Genomic DNA, 22,916 nt, shown 5'->3' with positions numbered 1-22,916 from the left:
TGTGTGACTGCTATCTTGTGGGCTGTTGTATTTGAATTTGAGGATGGGTCGATGGTAGTGGTAGAGGATAGTGTTCATGAGTTCTCTGAATACATGTTTCAAAACATGTATGACTGAGTTTATTATTAGCCTACAGCTACAATATTTATCCTGTTGATTTTGAATCTTGCACCTAACAAATATCCTTATTTAGAGAAAAAACTGAAACTAATACTGAAACTAATAAAAACTAAACAAAAACTTAGACATTTTAAAATATAGAAACTGATAAAAACTAGGAAATATACCTCTTAAACTAATTAAAACTAACTGAATTTGAAAACAAAAAGTCAAAACGAAATACAAACTAAAACTAATGAAAAATACCAAACTAGTCTAACCTTACGCTGAACCTGGAATGTTAAATTTTAATGTAATTCTTTTTACAAATAAATTATTGACAGTTATACATTTTGACCATAATTTACCAAAATCCTCTAATAAAATGTTATTTGGCTCAGCAATAGTTTATATACCAAATATATTGTCATTATACTAGCATTTAATATATTTTTTAACAAAATAAACAAGATTTTTTTTGTGTAATGTATTTCCTTTGATTGAATCAGTTCAATATACCCAATTGTAAAGTTAGATACTCATTATTAGCTTTTTTTTTAAAAGTGGAAATTATTAGTAATAATAGCTATAATAATCAATGCTTTTCAGGATACCCTTTTTTTTTGGCCACATGGTCCTTGCTACTTTTATCACTTAACCCATACATACATTGTTGACTTAATAATGTTCTTGGCCCTACAAGCATTACATTACATTATCAGAATATTAAGACCGCCTTCAACTGGTAAAAAAAAAAGTATTAAGCTCATAAATCAAAGTCCCTCTCTCTCCCTCTCTCTCCCTCTCTCACACACACACACACACGCACGCACGCACGCACACACACACACACACGCAGGCTTATTTGTTGTGAATTGTTGAGAGATTCTATAAGTTGTCATTGTCTTTATGATGTACAAACATTATTTTTTATTACCTTACCCATGTACTTTACCTAATCACAACCCTCACAAGAAACTGGGTGCAATTTTTACTTTCTGAAAAAATAAAATAAAAGAAAAAAACCCCATTCCGAATGATTTAAAAGCTTTTTGAGAAATGGGGACATCAATGTTTTCATAATTAAAATCTGTTTAAAATCTTCACGTAATACCTGTGTACTATTATACACGTGTGTCCTTATGAGGTGCCGTATAGGATTTAAATCAAACTTTGCTTATCAACACATACATAAAACACGTGTATATACACCTATAAATTACTCGCATATACACCTATACTACCGGATGTTCAAAACAACATGGATGAAACTTGTGTATATACATATAAACTTGACGCATGAATACACCCACATACACACGCACATACATATAAACTCGATCCTGACAGGTCACAAACATGCACACACCACACTCACACTCCATTCACTAGCTACATTCAATCACTGGAAACAGCCTGACTCCAAATGCGCACCTTACAGTACATGGTATGAAGCTGTTGCAGTATGAACAGTTATACTGTTGTCCTTCTCGGTGTTTTTTCGTTTTGTTTCTTCATTATCTCGACTGCGCGCGTGCACAGATAATGTCAAACCTGTGACGAGTTTAAAAATTAATTTGCGTCCGTTTAAAAGCGCACCGCCGCCGCTAATGGTCGCCAGAAGATCATGATCGACTTCACGCAGATTTTGTCATCGGTCGGCGAATTTGGCGCGTTTCAGAAGCGCTTGTTGGTGGCGGTATGTCTCCCCAACATTTTCACCGCCTTCCACATGTTCGGCCAGGTGTTCACCGCCATCAGCTTCCCGCACTACTGCAACAGCAGCTGGATCCTCCGACAGGCTCCAAACCTTACCGAGGAAAAGCAGCTGAACCTCACCGTCCCGCTGGACAGCAAAGGACAGTATGAGAGTTGTAAGATGTTCACACCTGTAGAGATGGATATTGAGGATATTGAACATTATGGAATAAACACAACTACATCGTGTATTGATGGATGGGTTTATAAGGCACCGAAAGACAGCAGCACACTTATAACTGAGGTACTGCTCTTTGTGTTTATCATACTGTAGTATTATATATGATGTGTTAAGAGGGTCCTATCTACTTTCAAATGAATTAAAGCTTTGTTTTCTCATTAACAAAAATCTAAATATATAATTATATAATTATATATATATATATATATATATATATATATATATATATATATATATATATATATATATATAGCATTTATTTAATACAGTTACGCTTTAAAGAATTTAATATTACTTGATAATTTAATAAGTCACTTTTGTCAGTAAACTTGACTATACGATTAGTTAAAGGTAAGTCTGTTTTTGTGACTGCTTTACATTTTAATGTTTAATAAAAAACTATTTTGTGATTATATTTTATGATGTAGTTTGACTGAATGTTCAGTGTTTTGTTTTTATTTATTCCACTATTTTTTTGTTTCTTCTTTGTTCATTCATCCATTTATCCATCCACTCATTCATTCAATTTATGTAAAAAAGTTTTTTTGAGACTTTAACAAAACAAAAAAATTCTTTAGGAAATGCTTAGATTTTTTTAAATATCTCATCATAATCTGTTTTATTCCTGTTAAAATTAAAACATTGAAAAGATTACTGTTATGCTTCCTTAAAATTGAGTTTGCATGTAGCCCTACATTTTGTTTGACAGATATTCATCACATTTTTGTTAGCATAAAATCAACCGCTATCTATTTTATATTTAATGTAAGTGCACCGGGCGCCGGGTAACTCAAATAAGTGAGACCTTTTCTTTAAGTTTACAAAAAGTCTATAAAGTGTATATTACATTAAGTAATATACAACCCAAATCAGACAAAGTTGGGACAGTGTGGAAAACGCAAATAAAAAAAAGGAAGAAGTGATTTTTCAATTAACGTTGACTTGCATTTTGTTGCCGACAATACAGTTAACATAATTCAATGTGTTCCTCATGATTTTATTTTTAATAAACATGTTTATCAGTTTGAGTTATTGAAACACATTTCAAAAAAAGTTGAAACAGTAAAGCATTTACAACTTTGTAATGTTGCCATTCCTTTTAACAAGACGTTTAGGGACTGAAGACACCAAAGTGTTTCAGGTGTAATTTTGTCCCAATCTTCCTGCAAACAAGTCTAAAGATGGACAACAGTACAGGCTCTTTGTTGTCACATTTTGTCTATCTATTGGGGACAGAGCGGCACAGCAGACAGGACAGTAAAGTACCTGTATTCTCTTTCTCTGAAGCCAGGACTTGTAATAAGTGCAGAATGAAGTTTTGCATTGTCTTGTTGAAATATGCATGGATGTCCCAAAGGCAGCATTATCCAAATCAATACTTTTCACGTTTTCAAGTTACCTTTGCCAAGGGCACTGACACAACCCCTAACCATGACAGACCCTAGCTTGTGGACTTGTTGCTGGTATCTGTTTGGCTGATCCTTTTCTTCTTTGGTTAGGAGCACACAGCATCCATTCTTCCAAAAATTCCCTGAAATACTGATTCATCTGACCACAGTACACATTTCCACTGTGTGATGGTCCATCCCAGATGCCTCAGATTCTAGAGAAGTCAACAGCACTTTTGGACACTGTTAACATAGGGCTTCCTTTTGGCACAGTACATGTTTTACTGGCATCTGTGAATGTAACTATTTATGGTGGTACTTGACGAAAGTTTGCCAAAGTAGTCCTGAACACATGTGGTAAAATCACTTATAGAAGAATAAGGATTCTTAATGCAGTGACACCTGAGGGATTGAAGATCACGGTAGTTCAGTTTAGACTTGCATTCTTGTCTTTTACGCACTGAAATTCCTCCAGATTCCTTGAATCTTTTAATTATTTTATGCACCGTTGAGGGTGAAGTGTCCACATGCCCTCCTATCTTTCTTTAAGGAACATTGTTTTTAAACATTCATTCATTCATTCATTTTCTTTTTGGCTTAGTCTCTTTATTAATCCAGGGTCACCACAGTGGAATGAACTTATCCAGCACATGTTTCATGCAGCGGATGCCCTTCCAGCTCAAACCCATCACTGGGAAACATCAATACACACTCATTCATGCTCATACACTACGGACAATTTAGCCTACCAAATTTACTTGTATCACATGTCTTTGGACTGTGCAGGAAACTGGAGCACCCGGAGGAAACCCACGCGAATGCAGGGAGAACATGCAAACCCCACACAGAATTGCCAACTGGCCCAGCCGAGGCTTGAACCAGTGACCTTCTTGCTGTGAGGCGACAGCACTACCTACTGTCTCTAATAGAGATTGTGTGGTGCATTTTGGTGCAAAATGAAACAACAAAGACCCTGTACTGTTGCTTATAACTTAAGACATGTTTGCAGGAAGAATGGGACAAAATTACACGTGAACCATTTCATTACTTGGAGTCTTCAGTCCCTAAACGTCTTTTAAGTGTTGTGAAAATAAGTGGTAACATTATGAAATGGTAAATGCTTCACTGTTCTATCTTCTTTTGAAATGTGTTGCAAGAACCAAAATTGGAATACATGTTTATTTTGAAAAAAAAAAAAAAATAATAATCACCAGGAACACATTAAATAATGTTTGTTTTATTGTCTGCAATACGAGTCAAAGAAAATTTAGAAAGTTAGTTTGTTTATTAATTAAAGAATGAATTTGCTAACAAATATCTCATCAATATTATTTTCATTGTTTGTTTGCTGTCTTTTATTGTATCATGTTTTTTTTCTCATCTCACCATAGTTTGACCTGGTGTGTGAAAATAAGGTTTATAGTGAGGCTTCTCAGTCCATCTACATGGCTGGTCTTCTTGTTGGAGCCCTATTGTTTGGGCCAATGGCAGACAAGTACGTGTAGAATACAATCCCTGAACAACATGAGAATGATATTATACACACAATGATTATTTAGCAGTTTGTATTTATTTCCGAATTAAAAGCCTACTGTTTTATGTCAAATTTGTTTTAATAACTGTGCATTTTTTTTTTCTTTTTTTTTTTTTTTTGCCACAGGTATGGCCGGCGGTTTGCCACACTGCTTTCCTTGTTTCTGCAGTTTCTGTCTGGAGTGGGAGTTGCATTTTCCCCTAACATCTATGTCTACATTGCCCTCCGTTTTGTTGTTGGCACCACAATATCCGGGATCTCTATCAACACATTTGTTCTGGGTATTGCCTTTGACTCCTTTCAATGCCCGCACATGTCTGAAATTTCATAGCATGTAGGAAGAGCTTATGAAGTAGTTAAAGTTGTAAATGTAAAAATGTAAAACTATTATTATTTAACGCAGTGTTCAAGTCCACATGAATCAGAAGCTGTGACCTTTCTTTTTTGTATTGTGACAGATTGGATGTAGAGAAATGGGATATTAAATGAGACAGCAGTGGGCGTGGCTTGTTTTTTCTATCGTGAGCTGATTGGATGTAGTAAAGTAGGCATTTCATTGAGAAAAATCAGGAAAAGGGTTTGGGGGAGTTATTACAACCATACAGACAACTCCTGCTTACGATTTCAGTTTGTTGATGACTTTAAACAGATTTCTTGTTTGTGATTATTATTAGCAGTATTTTTATACATAGTATCTCAACTGTCTTTCACTGTAGGTACTGAGTGGTGTGGTTCAGCCAAGCGGGCCCTTTTCACCATATTATCGCACTGCTTTTTTGCCATTGGTCTGATGTTGCTGTCTGGTGTGGCCTATGGGATTCGAAACTGGAGGGTTTTACAGCTGGTTTTGTCAGCACCAGTTGGGCTTTTCTTTATCTATTACTGGTGAGAGTATTCAGAGATGATCAAAATTTTATTTATTTATTTTTTTGTCAGATGAATATTTACTTATCTAACTAATTTTAATTAATCTTTTAATTGTTTAACAAAACATTTGCGTGATAATGATTTTCTGATATCAGCTAAGGCTCTTGTGACATGCACATATACAAATAACATATTTTATATTTTTACTGTGTTAATTAAGCTATTATTATAAGTTTTTGTTGTAAAGTAATTTTAAAATATTCATCCATTTATTCATTCATTTAGCTTAGTTCCTTTATTCATCAGGGGTCATCACGGCGGAATGAACCGCCTACTTATCCAGTTTATGTTTTACTCAGTGGATGCCCTTCCAACCACAACGCAGCACTGGGAAACATCTATACACTCATACATTCACAAACACTCATACACTATACAGCCAAATTAGCTTATTCAATTCACTTATACCACATGTGCTTGGACTGTGAGGGAAACCGGAGCACCCAGAGGAGAACATGCAAACTCCACACAATATGCCAACTGATCTAGCTGGGGCTCGAACTAGTGACCTTCTTGTTGTGAGGAGACAGTGCTAACCACTGAGCTGTCATTTGCCACTATTTTAATATATTAAATATTTAATTTTATTTATTACATGTTTGGCAGGATTCTCCCTGAGTCTGCGAGATGGCTTCTGACACAAGGAAAACTAGACAGTGCCAAGAGAGAGATCCTCAAAGCTGCCCGAATTAATGGCAGGAAGGTGTCTGAAAATCTGCTTGATAAGGTGATTATTTTCTCTTTGCAGAGAATTGTTGATAAAATTGCAGATGAAAAAATGTACCATTTAAAATGCATCGGGCCAGATTTACTAACAGCTTCTGTTTAAGCAAAAAGCTACTGTCAGGATTCACTAATGGTATGCAATGAAAAAGTAGCAATGAAATGGTATTGACAGCAGCTGACTGCAGTTGAACAAGAGTTTTAATGAATAATGCAACAAGATGGAGAAAAAAAATATTGACGGATAAATCTCAATTCCATTTTCATTTGATTTACATCCACTTTCATCAAAAGCATAATATAAACTATTTTTTCAGTAAAATATATAAAAGCTTCAACAGTGTTCTATATTCTGCTGACTTTTTTATTTATATTATCCCAAATGTTTGTGAAGAATGTTCAAATCCAGAGAAATAAGTTTTTTAACTTGTGACATGAACCTCTAACATGTGTTGCAACCTCGTGTTCAGTTTCGGTTTTATAGAAAACATGTAAACACCAAAGACTGCACAGAGCAGCATCCACAGAACTTTAAAATGTATTGAGTATAATAATAAAGTGCCGCTTCTTCCCCATTACAATCTCAAGGTCCGGAAGCAGCATAATAAATGTTGCACAATAAAAAAGAATAACATGTTTTGGTTTGATGCTGTGCTTTTTTCAATATTTAACCATCTATCATAGTCAAATATAACAAAGTAACACCAATAAGCAACCTGGAAAAAAAAAAAAGATTTTTAATTCAATTAAGACTTCAGGAATCAATTTGAATCGAATTGTGGAGTACCAAAGGATACTCACTACTACAGTGACACAACATAGTTTTCTAAGGTTATTGACATTTCACTTGTATTTACACCATTTTTAAAGCCCCACAAATCTTAATTTTATACATTATGTTCAGAACAAGCTGATATAGTTGCTAAAAGATAAGGAGAAAAATCATGTGTAGAGAAAAAGAAAATCACTGCTCATGTTCATTTGTTAAGAATGGCAAAAGACAACATTATTGCAACATATCTATTGCCATTCTACATTATATTTAATTTGCTTTTGGTAGACCTCACTGCATTTAGCACTATGGAAATGAGGTGCTGGATATTTTAATTTGTTGATCACCTGCAAAACTTTCCACTTAGTGGTCTCGAAGTGCTCTAATTTGGACGTTTTAGGAAATCTGGCCTGCAAAAAAAAATTCAAAGTATTTTTAAAAGGTTTAATTAACATAAAATGATGCATTATCAGATGGAAGCAGAGAACACAGCCAAATCAAGCACCATGATAGACCTGTTCCGAGTGGGTTACCTGAGAAAGAGAGCTCTCATCATGTGCTATATGTGGTAAGTTACCACAGGCTTTCACAAATTTATTATAAATCCAAAATCTTTTATGAGAATAAACATCTACATAGTCTGCTAGTTTTAGATATTACATGTCATATAAAACAGCACAAAAGCATTTAACAATGAATAATGCATTATCATTTTGCATAAAAGACCAAATGCAACCAAGCTGAGAAAAACTGATAACAAAGAAGGCGAATGTCTTATCATACTGTATGTTTATTTATGTTATCAAAGGTTTGTGACATCCCTGGTTTACTATGGTGTCAGCTTGAATGTGGGGAACTTCGGCCTGGACATTTACCTGACTCAACTCATCTTTGGCATGGCAGAGTTTCCTGCACGGCTGTCCTGCTTTCCTCTCATTCAGCGCTTTGGACGGAGAATTTGCCAAAGTGTCGTTTTGCTGCTAGGAGGCACAGCCTGCCTGATTATTCCTGCTATCCCAGCAAGTGAGAGACACTAGTTTGCCCAAAATTAAAAAAATAAATAAAAAATAAAAACTGTACATGTTACATTTTATTTTGGTTTATCCAACAAATGAATATTAAAAAAGTACCTCAAAATACAAAAATAGCTTCACAATACAGTTATGAAAACATTAGCACACCCTATGGAATTTCAATTGTTCATATAGCGGGGCATAACAAGTATCTGATAAGTCATTGATTGATTGATTGATTGATTTATTGATTCATTCATTTTCCTTTGGCTTAGTCCCTTTATTTATCAGGGGTCGGCACAGCGGAATGAACCGTCAACTTATCCAACATATGCAGTGGATGCCCTTCCAGCTGCAACCCAACCACTAGGAAACACCCAACAATCTCATTGACATACATACACTACAGAGAATTTGGTTTACCTAATTCATCTATAGCGCATGTCTTTGGACTTGTAGGAGAAACCGGAGCACCCAGAGGAAACCCATGTGAACACAGGGAGAACATGCAAACTCCACACAAAAACTGACACAGCTTCTTGCTGTGAAGCAACAACGCTACCCACCATGCCACCCTATCTGATATTTGGCAGGTCTTAAAAATGAGAAAACCGCAAAAAGTATCAAAAGCCTTTAACAAATTAATAGCAGACATTTTAGCTCAAAGCCTGTCTAGGATTAATAAACAGGATTTGTCAGATATGGAAGTAATGTATAGACCATTGAATTTTCAACCGTGCATAATATATGAGCCTCATTATACATATTTTATACAAACATACTAATATTTTTGTTACTCAGTTCAAAATCTGATTACATTAAATTATTATGCTTCAAAACATCCATAAAGTGTTTATGAAGAGGCTTAATCCAAGGATTCCGAAAAGACACAATCACTTTATATGATGACCAGATTTAAATAATGCATTTATTCACATATATTGATCAGTGAATCTAAACATAGTACCATATTTGCAAAATGTTTGAAAACAAATCAAATTGGTCCATAATTGGTATATTGACATTGGTAAAAAAATAAACCTGATTGGTTCTCACTCATTAAGCAAGCATGACTGAGCTCCCATCACCTAATTTGATTGCTGTGAACTAAACTGATCACTTAAAAACCTAATTTCAATATTTACATTATGTCAAGTGATTATGTCTGGCGGAATTTATCTTAATTTAAACTTTTCAATTAAAATTATGTTTTAAAGTTGTAACTTTTTGTTTTGAGTGAACAGACTTAGACTTTCAGAAGTGAAAGAAAGCTTTCATATCTCATTACAAATAGTCGAAAGATTTGTTTTGGGTTCGGATAAGATAGGAGATATTCATTTAGAATAGAATAGGAGATAGGAGGATAGGAGATAGGAGGATATTCATTTTGAAGTGAACAAAGCCTTAAAATCATTGATAAAGTTGGAAAATGAACTATTAAATATTGTTGATTTCTGTATTGTTTTTTTTTATTTTCTCCAGAATATCCTATAGTTGTGACTGTGATCGCTGTAATTGGGAAGTTTTCACTCGCTGCCTCCTTCTCCATTGTATACGTGTACACCGCTGAGCTCTACCCAACAGTTGTGAGGTGTGTAATAAACAACCTGCATGAACACTCACTATATTCAACTATGCAGTCTATATGAGCTCTCATTGATTAATGCATTAATACAGGCAGAATGGGGTGGGCCTGAACTCCATGTGTGCCCGTGTGGCTGGTATTCTGGCTCCTCTGATTGGCTTGTTGGACGTTTATCATCATGCCATTCCTATGATCATATACGGCTCGCTGCCTTTTGTTGGAGGAGCTCTGACCTTCCTGCTTCCAGAAACACTGAACACTGACCTACAGGACCACACGGATATCCCTGCGGATGAGAGCATGTGCGTTTATACTGCTTATATTTCTTATATTAGTGGCTTTTTACTTATTAAGTATGCAAGCTTGTTTCTGCCATGGGATTAAAAAATCGAACGGTAATTGTAGTATTTTAGCTCACAGTTTTGACTCTCTTGCAGTTGTGAGGTAATATTTTACAAATATTTCTAAATTATAAATTCTTAAACTGAAAAAATATTAGCAAGTCAGAGATAAACAAAAATAGATAATTGAGTACACCGCATTTTGAAAATGAATATTTGTATCCATTTCTCAGTGAATATAGGCAATCTATTGTGGTGCATTTAAACAAAACAGATTTATTAAGTAAATATTTTAGTCACCTAACAAATTTGGAAATTTGAAAGTATGTAATACAACTAAATTCAAGTAAAATATTGTAGACTATCGAAAAAAGATGTAGCTTAAAGGGGCTAATAATCTTGACCTTAAAATGGCTTTTATTCAAGCCGAAATGAAACAAAATAAGACTTTCTCCCTGGAAGAAATAAAAATTTCCTCGGTCTGTTAGACATCATATGGGGAAAAAAATCAAAAAATCAAAGCTATGCTGAGCATTACATAGTTACATTGTTTGCAGTTCGTTTTTTTTTTTTTTTTGGCAAATAGAGTTTGTTTCTTATAATTCGGGTTTGTTTTTCAAATTTCTGAGTTTTTCTCTTGTAGTTTTATTTGCTGAAATCTTTTTGATATTTTTTACCTCTTGTAAATCTGATATTTTTGCGTATAGTTATGAGTTTATATCTTGCAGTTCAGAGTTTTTTTCTCACTGCTGATCCCCCCTCCCCTAAATGATGTGCTTATGTCTTGTTATTGTGATTTTTTCTCGCTCTTTTTTGAGTTTCTCCTATTATATTCTTTTATTTGTTTTGCTCAGTATTTTTCACTTATTACTCAATAATTATTTATGTTTTCGTCCGGCTTTTTCTTATTGCCCTTGCAATAAATTTCTCGCACAATTTTATTTTTGTTCCTTCAGAACTTTGTTTATATCCCATATTTCGTAATTTTCTGTGAATTATAATAATTCTAAGTAGGTAATTTATTTCTATGAACTGTAAAAAGAAAATGTAGGTTTAAATCCCATTTAAAGTATTTATTTATTTAATCCTGTGGTGGAAACATGCTTCCATATAAAACAACTTATGCAATAGATTATTAAGATGCGCAGGATTTAATCAAAATGTTAAATGTTTTTCTTAATATTTTATTTTCAGGGGATCAAAAAAAGCCAGTATTGAAAATGGACTGAATCAGGAGCAAGGAATGGCTCTCAGGAGCACAAAATTATGAGATTTATACTGCTGTTGATGACAATGATAGATTTTATCAATAAGTGTGAATGACTCAAATCAAACTTCTCATATTTTCAGGTTTACCTTTCATGCTGCAAGTATCATGTTTGTAAAGTTTTATTGATTAAAATGAATTTGTACTTTTTTATCCTTTCAATACAAAAAGTAAACATCAGCGATTTATTTATGACATATGAGTGTTTTTCTGTAGTACTCTTCAGATGAAAAAAAAAAGAATTTATTAGTAGGCACCAAAGAAATGTGGTAACTTATTTATAACTTCTGCAATTAACATCAGCAATTATAATAATAAAGAAACATTCAGACAAAAAAAACCAAACAAACAAAATAAAACCTATGTACACATTTTCATGTCAAATTTTATCCTTGACATCCATGCTTTTGGTACATTTGTTATGAAATTATTACCATTCATTAGACAGGTGTGGAGCATTTCTTGCAACCACTTTATGGTGCTTCTCTCAAACATATCAACCATACAGACTTCAGAACATGGACTGATACTGATTTATAGGTATAAACTGCTTTATAAAATCACATGGTATCCTTGCATTGATTTATACTTTCTGATACACAATAAAAAAGTAGTACAACAAATCATATTCTCCTACACCAGACCATCTGCTATGTGAAGGTTATGGCTCATATACTTGTTCAGTGGCTCTAAATGACGTTAGTGTCATTCCTCTGTATCCAGCGGTCTTTATGCTGCTGACGGCCGAATCCTTCATCGTAATTACCCTTCCTCTTGAAAAGCTGCTGATAGTGGAAAACACAGTAGAATTCGCCATAGAGAGGAGCATAGCCTTGAAGACTGAAACCAAGCAAAACATCTTTTAGTACATTCACTGCTTATGATCGGTTCGTATCAAAGAAATTTATCAAAATAGCAGATTTTTTTTAGATCAATACTTAAGTAAAAGCTGCAAAGTCAGCAGACTTCAAGTAGTTTAACAACTTAAAGAGGCAAAGTCTAAACCCTCCTGCACAAACCTCAGCATGTCCCAAATTAATGATTTGCTATGATGTACAGTATTGTGTACATTCTAAAAAACAGTGCTTGGTTATTTAAAACAAACTTAGGGTCAAATAAGGACAAAACTAACAGGTTAGGTAAAAAAAAATTGTCCATATTTGTCCTAGAGTTGGTTTAAAATAGCCCTGAATTTTTAAAATATATGTTTAAGGGTTTGTTCACCCAAAAATTAAAATTCGGTCATTAATTACTACCCCTCATTTTGTTAAATCCCTGAGACCTTCATTCATCTTCAGAACTCAAATTAAGATAAATCCCTGAGCTCCCTCATCCTCTATACAGTAACAATGCTTGTGAGGTTCAATGTCCAGAAAGGGAACCAAAAACATTGTCAAAACCATTACATGTGTTTTCAGTGGTTTAACTGTAGCCAAACAAAACTCCAAGAACACATTTGTGAGCCAATAAACTGTAAGAAATGACTTTGTTTGCCTCAGATGTCAGGGTGTGTATTTATTAAGGGCAGTATGACATATTGCCATTGGGATCTGCAGCGCAACACACAAGTAATGTGTTTGCCTGTAGTTAATGTGATGCACAAGATGTAGGCTTTCTAAAAAAAAAAAATCTTTTTTTTGATGGCATTTTTGCCTGTTTTATGACAGGACAGTGACGGAAGTGAAGTTGGAGAGATGGGGGAGAAGAAGAGGATGGGATCGAGAAAGGTCCACGAGTCAGGACTTTAAATCGGGACGCCTGTAATGCAGTTGTGCTATATGTTGGCACACTTTCTACTAAGCTATTGCACTGACATAAGCAACCATTTTTAAAAAATGGCACACAAATGTTCTTGGAGCTTTGTATCATTATAGGTGAACCACTGAAGTCACATGGAATGTTTTGACAATGTTTTTGGTTCCTGTTCTGGTCATCTCTAGACCACAGCGGTCTAAGGAGAATGAGGAAGCTCTCGAATGCCATCTAAAATATTATAATTTGAATGTAATTATAATTTCAAAGACAAAGTTTTAGGAGTTTTAACCACATGAGGATGAGTAATTAATAATGTTTTTTTTTTTTTTTGGTGTAAACTAATCCTTTACTAGGTTGTAAGTGTTATTAGGTTTGTCGTTTTCAGAAATGATCTTACCTCAGTTTCTTCTTGCAGTGTTTGCAGCAGAAGCAGGATTTGTGAAAAATGAGTTTATCCGCTGCCATTCTTTCCATGGGGTAAACAGGTTTCAGACAGGCTGAGCATGTTTCCTGAGCCACCGGCTGAAACTGCAGTGGAATGAAAGGGTTAATTATACTGTAGCATTAGACTGAAAGGGTCAAACATTTTTGAGCTAAGGGTGTTTTGAAAGCTATTGGGGTGTTTGGTTTTTTTATGAGATTCTTTACAATACTAGTGTAAATCTAGTGTTTGCGAGAAAGGGTGCATTCTGTCTTCATTATATCTTCAGTTGGAACTTGTTTTGAGTACTTTGTGCCTTGTCACTTGTAATGAATATGCTCTATATAGTATGACTGTATGTAATATGATTGCAATCTGTACATATATTAGCAATGTTGTCATTATTGCAGCATTATCATTAAAGGTGCAGTAGGTGATTGTCTTCAGAAGCATTTTTTGTTGTGTTAGTTGAAAGTCTCTTCACAGTCTAATAGTAATGATTAAAATAAATGATCTAAATGTATTTTATGTATTTTAAAATTTTAGATAAGGCATAAAACTAAAACATGTTCATCCAATTAAATAGTGTCGGTACGCAGCTCCGCCGACCGTCGCACATTCACGAGAGAGAGAGCACGCACACGATCTGTAAAAACCTGCTGAATCCAAACTTTTTAAAAACCTGAATCATTATTAGAGTTACCTTTGCATGCTGGAGAAAGGATGACACAATGGCTGAAGGATTTCTCTTAGACAGGTAATGTTCTGTTTAAAAACTATTTTAGCTTCACGCAAAACTGACGTTAGATGTTACAAATGGGTTATATCTTCACAGAAGTGTTGTTCAGCCCCTAAAATCTTCCGATGAAAGATTGATAAGACTATTTCAGTTTCAAAAGGGACCTTTTACAGTATTGATAATTATTTTAACAACAAAACCCAATAAATACCTCTATTCCGCCTAGTCTCTCCCTATATTGTTTACCATGCAACTCTAAATATTTACTCTGAAATAGCATGTCAGTTTGGCTTGCTCGCCGCCAGACAAGCACTAGTCGCTTTTAACACATGAGAGAGGGTTCTTTTGCTGTGCTTGTATTTAAGGAGGCGTGGCTCTAGCCGGCAGGGGAGGGACTGTGATTCAGAGGTTTATGCGAAGCTGTTTTCATTGTAGAAGATCACCAACAGCACTTTTAACTTACAATGTCAGTTGCATCTCTTTTCTCCTTTTATACAAATTTTTTTTTTTATGTTTTTTTATTTTTATTTGTATGTATAGAGTATATCTCAAACACGATGCAGTATTTTTTCTTAAGTTTAGGAACATTTGTAACTAGTATAATTCTAAAAGCACTTTAAATAAATATTAATACTTTTTTTTATAAAATATCTATTAATTTGTATTTAAAGAAAATAGGTAAATAGTTTTTTCAAAGAAAGTGTAAAGCATTTAAAAGTGCACATTGATTGTTTTTAATGTTTTAGATTAAATAATGAATTCGATTTATTGATTTAAAATGTTTAAATTGATTTTAACCCTCATGCTAAATATTCGGTAAAAGTGTAATTTTATAAATGAGACTAAAATATAATTTAAAAAAACATTTGAAATGTTTAATAAAATATACAATTTGTTAATCATTTATTTGTACATTATTTTACTTATTTAAATATTAAAATTGTGTGACACATTTTTATTTAACCATTTTAACAGATTTTTTCTGTAAATTTTTTTTGTTAAATTTAACAGTTTTTTTTTGTTAACAGATATTTTTGTTAAATGTTTATTAGTATTTTTTTATTGGTTTGTTGTATGTATATGTTTCCGAAAATGTTTCAACCGACCCTCTTGTAATCTCCTCTAGATCCTAGACCACAAATGCCTGATGTAGATCATGATGTTTCAGCCAGTCTCATGCGAAAACAACTACTTTAGTGTCAAGGTTCATATGATGTGAGTCTTGTGAAACAAGAATGTGGGCCAATTATTAAACCTTTAGGTTGGTTGGTTTGGCTTATTAAGCACCATTAAAAAATAATATATAATGCAGCATGACAAGTTTATTTTTTATTGACAAATATGGCACAACTTCTAATGATAATTTATTAACAGAAATGTCAACACACAACATAAATAATAGTTTTTTAAAATATTACAGCACAGAAGAGAAAACAACAACAAAAACTAAAATAACATCAATGACCTTAAATAGGAAAAATAAAGTAACCTACAAAACATAACCAAGCTAAAAAGTACAAAAGCAGTTAGATTTAAATGAATAAACTCTTATATTATTAAATATTTAATATAAGACAATCAAAAATGTTCCAAATTTACAGTGGTGGATGGTCCTCTCTAATTAGCGGTGTGTTGATTCTTGGATATGTGACAATTTCTGACATGGTTGGATTGCTCATGATCAGCTTTCTGGACGTTGTCCTGGTTTCAGGTTGGGTTGTCACGACTGTGGAGGTTTTTGAGGAATAGAACTTGTTGCCAAAGGAGTCGGTCCTCTCATAGTTCTCTTTGATGGTTTTTGTCCCGATAACTCTCTCTCCTTCAGGCATTGTTTTCACTTCCAGCACACTGACCTGCCGTTGTGGATTTGCAGGGTTGGTAGATGGACTCTTTGTAACAGAACATTGCCTGCGGTCTGAAGGAACACTACAGCAACACTGAGGTGTAGGCCTTTCTTTGGGGTCTTCTTTTAAAGGCGATGGCAGCTCTGAAGGTTTCCTTGCTGCAGACTGAATAGAAATAAACGAAGGAGACCCTGGTGAAGCTGATCTTGGTTTGGTTGTAGGAATAATAAGCTCTGGCTTTTTCTGCACTATTGACTGTTGACTTCTTCCAATCTGTTTCAATGCTTTTGGAGATTTGCTTGAGCCAATGCTGATTTTTCTGATATTTCCTGATGGAGGTGAACCTTGTACGGCCACCATGGACTCCCTGAAAAGACCAGAAAGCCCTACAATGTCTGAATCAGATTTCAGGGTTGATACAGAGTAAAGAGCCTTTTTTATAGCCTCCTCTATATCCATGAGTCTTTCGAGAGTCTGGTCTTTTAAACGAATGATATCTGCACCAGCTTTCTCTAGATCTCCAAAAGCCACCTCCATTGAAGTCATTGTCTCTGGTTCACTTAGTGATTCTAAGTCTTCTGGTATGGTAATTTTTGGCTGTTCTTGAGGAACTACCCAATCTGGTACATTCTCGAAAATGTTTCTGAGTGAGCTCACATCTACTTTGTGAGTGTCCTCCTCAATTTCCTCCACTTTCGAGAGTATGCTTTTCAATTCTTCTTGCTGCTTCAGCTTATCAAAGATCTCCATGACAGCCGGTACATTTCCTTTCATGATTTCATCCATATGCACAGAGAGTCTCTGCCTTCGCTCATCCTCAGTCTCTCCTCTCATCTTCTTTTCCCTTCTGACCACTTTATCAACTTGTTGATCATCACTTATTTCTTCATGTTTGCTGCTGTCTATTTTAGAAGTCTCACCATTGTCTTGAGAAGAAGGGATTCCTTGTGCCGTTTCAGTTTCCAAAGCTGTGGAGTTTACTGCAATGTTCATTGCATTTTCCTTTGCCATTTTGATTCGTTTAGGTTTCACTGGAGGCACTGAACCACTTGGCTTCACCCTGAAGTTTTGAAGAGTAGCATGAAATCCTGTGGAAGATTCACTGGCAGTGCATTCCGGGGAACTCTTTGGAGTTTCTTGCAGAGTTTTTTCTTCAGGACTTTCAGTATTACTTACTGAGGTATCACCAGGTTTGTGATTATTGGAATCAGTATTCTGTACACTTTGGAAGTTTACATCTTTATGAGATGTTGAGTCTGGGTTTGGCTTGGGAGATGAAGGTTCTTTAATCTGCTCAGTTGGTGGCTTTGAGGGACTTGTTTGCCGGGCGTTTGCTGGTTGTTTGTGATGGTCTAGGTCAGATTGAGTACCAGGAGAGTTTGGCTTTATTTTTAAATGATCTGGTTTAGGTGGAAGAGCTGGCTTGGGTCCTCGAGGGGTTTTAGGATTTTTAGGAGCTGTATCTATAGAGACTTGTAAGGGAGAACATGTCATAGGTTTGTTTTCACAAGGGGTTGTGACATGTCCTTCACCAGGTGACTGCTCCTGTTCAATTGGTGGAACAGGAGGTGATGTTAATGAGATATTGTCCTTTGTCTTGTTACTTGAGAGTTCTACATCTATCTTTTTGTGTCCTGCATATCCTTTACCAGAGTTCCTATAAATCATTGCTGCTCTGAAATCACCCTTAGTGACATTAAAGTTAGATTTTCCCAAGGAATCAAGAGCTGCCTGTATGCTACCTCTCATGACCTCCTCTTTATCGGATTCTTCCTCTTCGTTTTTGGAAATCTGTGAGAGCTCTCCATTCTCATTTGTTTTAGTATATTGTGTAAACTCCTGGTTCTCTGAACCAGGATCACAGATTTGTTGGTTTTGCTTTGTTTGAGAAGACTGTTTTGCTTGTACACTCTGCTGAAGAGCTTTTGCTTCCATTGTGGCCTGATGAAGATTCTTAATGGCTGTTTGTAGATTCACCAACTCATCATCTTCCACAACATCAACCAATTCTGCCTGAAGAACAGCTCCATCCTCATAGATACCCTGATCTTGGAGAATACCGTCATTTTTAAGATTGTTAAATTGGTTCATTTCTTCTGTATTTGTTTTATTATCTAACAACATTTCAGCTGGTGCTACTTTTGACTTATTTTCATCTTGATCTGTACTGGTACTTAAAAGGGATTTGATATTGTTAACATTGCATGGTCCTGTTTTCTCTGATTGCCCAGTAGACTCACTTATTTCTGTTTCCTGGTGATTAGGCTCTTCTTTCTTAACAGAACCCTGGATTAGTTGCACATTACTGGTTTTGCCTGTTTCTACTACTAAAGCACTTTCAGATGAATTAACATCTTGTTTGAGGTTAATCTTTTTAGATGCTGGACCGTTACTTAGACTTGAGGAAATGGATCTACCCTCAATTTTACCAAACCCCATAAGCCCTGTACTACCTTTACTATGGATAAAAAGAGCATAAACTGTTATTTCTCCAATTCCTGTGGCACCGTCTTGTATTAAGACTCCTTTCCTGAGGGATTCCTCTTGACCAAGTAGATCTTCAGTAATCTGAACCACATTTGCAGTTCTGCACTCCTTATCTTGAGTGAACGGAAGTTGGTGAATGGGAACGTCTACTTTCAGAATCTCCACATTGCCTTGGCTGTCTTCTTTTAAGAAGGTCACCGTTGGGTTAAAGTTAGTTCCTGGTAGCATCTGAAGCATAATGCTCTTTATGCTTCCAGTTACTATTTCTTCTTCATTAATCACTGCTCTCGTGTCTTCTATGAAGTGATATCTTGCTTTTTTTACGTGGCCAGATTCGTTAGCTTCAAGGATAGATCCATCTGAATGAATAATACTGAAGTTGCATAAAGAAAGCAGAGTTTCTTGCATATCCTCCAGAATGGTTTCTGATTCTTCTTTGGTTTGGAGATTGATCTTATCAAGAGGAGTTGATTCAAACATCTGAGCTCTGTTTCGCACGTTTGCCTTCAACATTTCTTCCTCTTGGGTAATGCTGTTGTTTGTTGGTGGAATGTTCTCCTTGTCATGTGATATATTTTCAAAAACTTGTTTGGCTCTCGATATACCTGCAAATACCTCATTTGCGTCTATGATATCAGGTTTGTGGTGAATGCCTGGTGTTTCTTTTCCATTAGTCTCAGAAACGTGTTTTGGTTTCTGATCCAATCCACATTTGTCTTCATTTTTTCTTGGACAGGGGCTTTGAATGTCCCTCAGAATATCAATTGATTGAGTTTCAAACATCCTACGTGTGGCTTTCACATCCACCCTGATGCTTTGCTCTGGTGTCACCTCCTCTGATTCATCGAGTTGAGGCTTGTTTTCTTCATTGAGGGGGTTAGACGTCGGCTGTTCAAACATGCAAACAGTTCTCTTAAAGTCACCCTCTTGAAAATCTTTATTCACATGTAGATTTTGATCAAGCGAATCCTCTGAACTGTTTTCATGCTTCTCAAACATCCAGCACCTGGAATGGACGTCACTCTGGAATCCACTGTCTGTGGCTGGGTTGATGTTGAGAATATCAGCCAACTCTTCTTCTACCAAGCTGTCTACATTTTTTAACTCTGGACAGGTGTGTTTTAGCAGTCGTTTGAGCTCACATTTCTGTCTACGCTGATTCAGAATTACTTCTCTTGTAGGTTGTGGTGAAGTAAAGGGCCGCTCATGTTCTTCAGTTCTGTTTTCCAGGTGAGGCGTTGGGGGATTTGATTCAGGTGAACATTCAGTGATGTTTTTTGCACCTTCAGCCATCTTGGAATAAAAAAATGAAGAACAAGTACATTTAGATTGTTTTAATTGGTATGTTAGCCTATTTTGTCAAAGGATTAATTACAAGCTAAGAAGTCAAACATACCTGTTAAACTGCAAGGAAGCCAAACCGCATGCCAACAGAAAACAAGTGTTTTGTTTCAAAAGTTTCTAGTGGTTATTAATTTCAGCAGTCAGAAAACAGGCAGATGAGAAAGTTATAATTCATGTTAGTCGTGTGATTATGAAAACAATAAACACCAGTGAAGGCAAACAGATTAATGATTTGTTTTTCCTCAAATTAATTAAGCAAACATTTTGATGCTAAATTTGGTTAAACCTGAGATCTAAAGGTACATTCAAACCAAAATGAAAAGCATACCGAGCTCCTTTTTTCTTGTCAACAAAAAAGGCAGTGTGGTGCGCCTCGCGTTTTTGGAAAATAAATCCGCGTTTGGTGTGATCGGCCCCTAAGAGATGATTAACACTTCAAATTCACCAGGCAAGAGTCTCTGTGATGCTTCTATTGTCTTGAATTTATGGCTGTTTGTTCTGAGTTGAGTATTTAAAGGAAATGTGCTCAAATATCTTTGCGATCTTGCAGCCAGGACACCCCGTTGAAAGTGAGTCTCTGAAATTTCTATGCTGCAACGTACAGTAGCTACTTATCGAGTCAGAAATGCATCTCTAACTTTTTGATTGATCTTTGACCAATGGATGTTGTGTTTTTACAGTATAATCTCTGAATTGGCTTTCTGATTGTTTTATTATGTAATTGGCAAAATACAATTTTACCTGACAAATAAAATATTAAGTTGTGATTTATTCTGAATTCTCCTGAATTAGTTTTTTTTTTTATATCCAGTAGATTAAGTGCAGTCTGCCCTACCTTTATAGTTCAACTTGATTAGATTTTTTATTCTAAAGACACATTTGACCGTACAGAGTCGTTTTAACACGACAGCATGGAAATCTTTATTCATCCTATCACTGAAATTAGCAAGTTGTGTGGAAGTGGCCAAATCTACTACTTTTTGGATGAGTAAACAGTTGGCAACCAGACTATTTAAGTATTAGCTAACCCTTCATCCTCTGACTAACTTTAGAGTGTCGACATACTGTCAGTGAGAAGACACGCAAACCCGGGACGTGAAGCTCTGCGTTGCCTTTGGTCCCTAGTAAACTTAAAACAGAAGAGTATTGGAACATATATAGATCAAAACTCTAAACTAAGTCATAAATGATGAATGTGATCCATTCTTACAAATATAAATACTGTCTAAATTTGACAGTCACTAAAAATTGGAGTCAGATTAAATTCTGAGCTAAAAAACAAATATAAATAAATTCTAATAAATAACACATTTTTTTAAGAAGCACTAGAAATGGCTCACATGCATTTAACCTTCAACCGTGCTGTTAGTTTCATCATTAGGCTGATAGATGGACTGGGCTACCTTTATGATTAGCATAGACTTTCGATTCTAAAGACATATTTGACTGTACAGAGTCGTTTTGACATGACAGCATGGAGATCTAATCGCTGAAATTAGCAAGTTGTATGGAGGTGGCTAAATCTACTACTTTTTAGGATGAGTAAGCAGTTGGCAACCAGACTATTTAAGTATTAGCTAACCCTACATCCTCTGACTAACTTTAGAGTGTCGACATACTGTCAGTGAGAAGACAGGCAAACCAGGGGCGTAAAACTCTGAGTGGCGTTTGGTCTCTAATGAACGCATAACTGAAGAGTATAGGAACAGATACAGATAAAAACTCTAAATTGAGTCATAAATGATGAATGTGATCCATTCTTACAAGCAGAAATACAGTCTAAATTTGACGATCACTTAAAATTGGAGTCAGAATAAATTCTGAGCTAAAAAACAAATAGAGATAAATTCAAATAAAAAAACAGTTCTTTTCATAAGCAGTAGAAAAGGCTTACATGCATTTAACCTTCGACCATGCTTAGTTTCGTCATTGGGCTAATAGATGGACTTCTACAAAGATAACTATAACAATAACAATATTATCTCTTTTTGTTTTTTGAAGTTCTGTTATAGACATGGATTCTGATTTTTGCTCTCAAGGTTTTGCAGTTAATATGCTAAAAAAAAAAATCAATAGTTTAATCAATAAACTGATTTCAACAATATATTTTGATCCTTATAACTAAACTATCATCATCATCTTGGTAGGAAAGGGCCTTAAAGTGGTCCATTATGATTGTTTACAGTACGTAAAAAGTTATTTTCTTCTAAAAATCCCCCAAATACATTTCTCAGTAATTCCAGTGTGCTGAGGGTCTTCTTTGGCTGCCCACAAAAAAAAAAAAAATCTGCTTTTTACAACCCACAAACGCAGAAAAAGGCTTTTGTTGTCAAAGTCAAGGGAGAATTATTTGAGTGCATCTTATGAACCTTCATGAAAAAAATTAAAAATTCTGTCATGATCATAAAACCTGCTAGAGACTCTTTGAGATATGAGGTGAACTGTAATATATATTAGGAGAAAATGAAAGTGTTTTTAACCTTTAATGGATACAAGTCTACTATAGGAGACCTCTTAACAAGGATTAGCATAGAGTAATAGGGGAATTTTAAGGGTGGAATTTGGCATTTACTGAGTATACAATTACAGAATTTCACAAAGTGATAATGATTCAAAGGGTGGTTCAACATAAACTGAAAATTCTGTCATGATTTACTCACACGTCACTTGTCACAAACCTTTATAAAAATTTTTTTCTGTTGAACTCAAAAGAAGAAAAACAAAAAAAGTAACAGTTG

At 35.1% G+C, this 22,916-nt stretch overlaps 2 protein-coding genes across 13 annotated transcripts in view; one reads left to right on the top strand and one right to left on the bottom strand.

Moving 5' to 3' along the window:
• The first annotated feature begins 1,666 nt into the window (after window positions 1-1,666).
• Window positions 1,667-14,213, top strand: slc22a13b (solute carrier family 22 member 13b). 4 transcript variants are annotated; one of them, NM_001077372.2, is made up of 10 exons: window positions 1,667-2,101; window positions 4,818-4,921; window positions 5,087-5,241; window positions 5,677-5,845; window positions 6,494-6,614; window positions 7,856-7,950; window positions 8,191-8,405; window positions 9,878-9,986; window positions 10,073-10,282; window positions 11,516-12,348. In NM_001077372.2, the coding sequence occupies exons 1-10, from the start codon at window positions 1,727-1,729 to the stop codon at window positions 11,589-11,591; spliced, it is 1,629 nt and encodes a 542-aa protein (NP_001070840.2). In that variant the 5' UTR covers window positions 1,667-1,726; the 3' UTR covers window positions 11,592-12,348. The 4 variants fall into 4 exon arrangements, with proteins under 4 accessions (NP_001070840.2, XP_017209322.1, XP_073796515.1 ...); XM_017353833.3 differs by lacking the exon at window positions 11,516-12,348 and adding an exon at window positions 13,256-14,213 and having other exon boundaries at window positions 1,716-2,101; XM_073940414.1 differs by lacking the exons at window positions 4,818-4,921; window positions 11,516-12,348 and adding an exon at window positions 13,256-14,213 and having other exon boundaries at window positions 1,716-2,101.
• LOC556668 (LIM domain-containing protein) overlaps window positions 11,947-22,916 on the bottom strand; it is a 143,283-nt gene continuing 132,313 nt past the window's right edge. For 4 of the 9 annotated variants that reach the window (XM_073940417.1, XM_073940418.1, XM_073940419.1 and 1 more), the window contains 2 exons: window positions 13,741-13,871; window positions 11,947-12,428 (listed from right to left, as the gene is read on the bottom strand). In XM_073940417.1, coding sequence (XP_073796518.1) covers window positions 12,278-12,428; window positions 13,741-13,871 — 282 coding nt within the window. In that variant the 3' untranslated portion in view covers window positions 11,947-12,277. Of the gene's footprint in view, window positions 12,429-13,740; window positions 13,872-15,819; window positions 20,128-20,506; window positions 20,595-22,916 lie in introns of those variants that run through there. The other 5 variants (XM_009297401.5, XM_009297402.4, XM_068217074.1 and 2 more) reach the window with 2 other exon arrangements.

Source organism: Danio rerio, chromosome 24, assembly GCF_049306965.1.
Source record: "Danio rerio strain Tuebingen ecotype United States chromosome 24, GRCz12tu, whole genome shotgun sequence".
Classification (NCBI taxonomy): Eukaryota; Metazoa; Chordata; class Actinopteri; order Cypriniformes; family Danionidae; genus Danio; species Danio rerio.
Note: the sequence above shows the minus strand (reverse complement) of the source record. Positions and strands in the feature narration are given on the sequence as shown.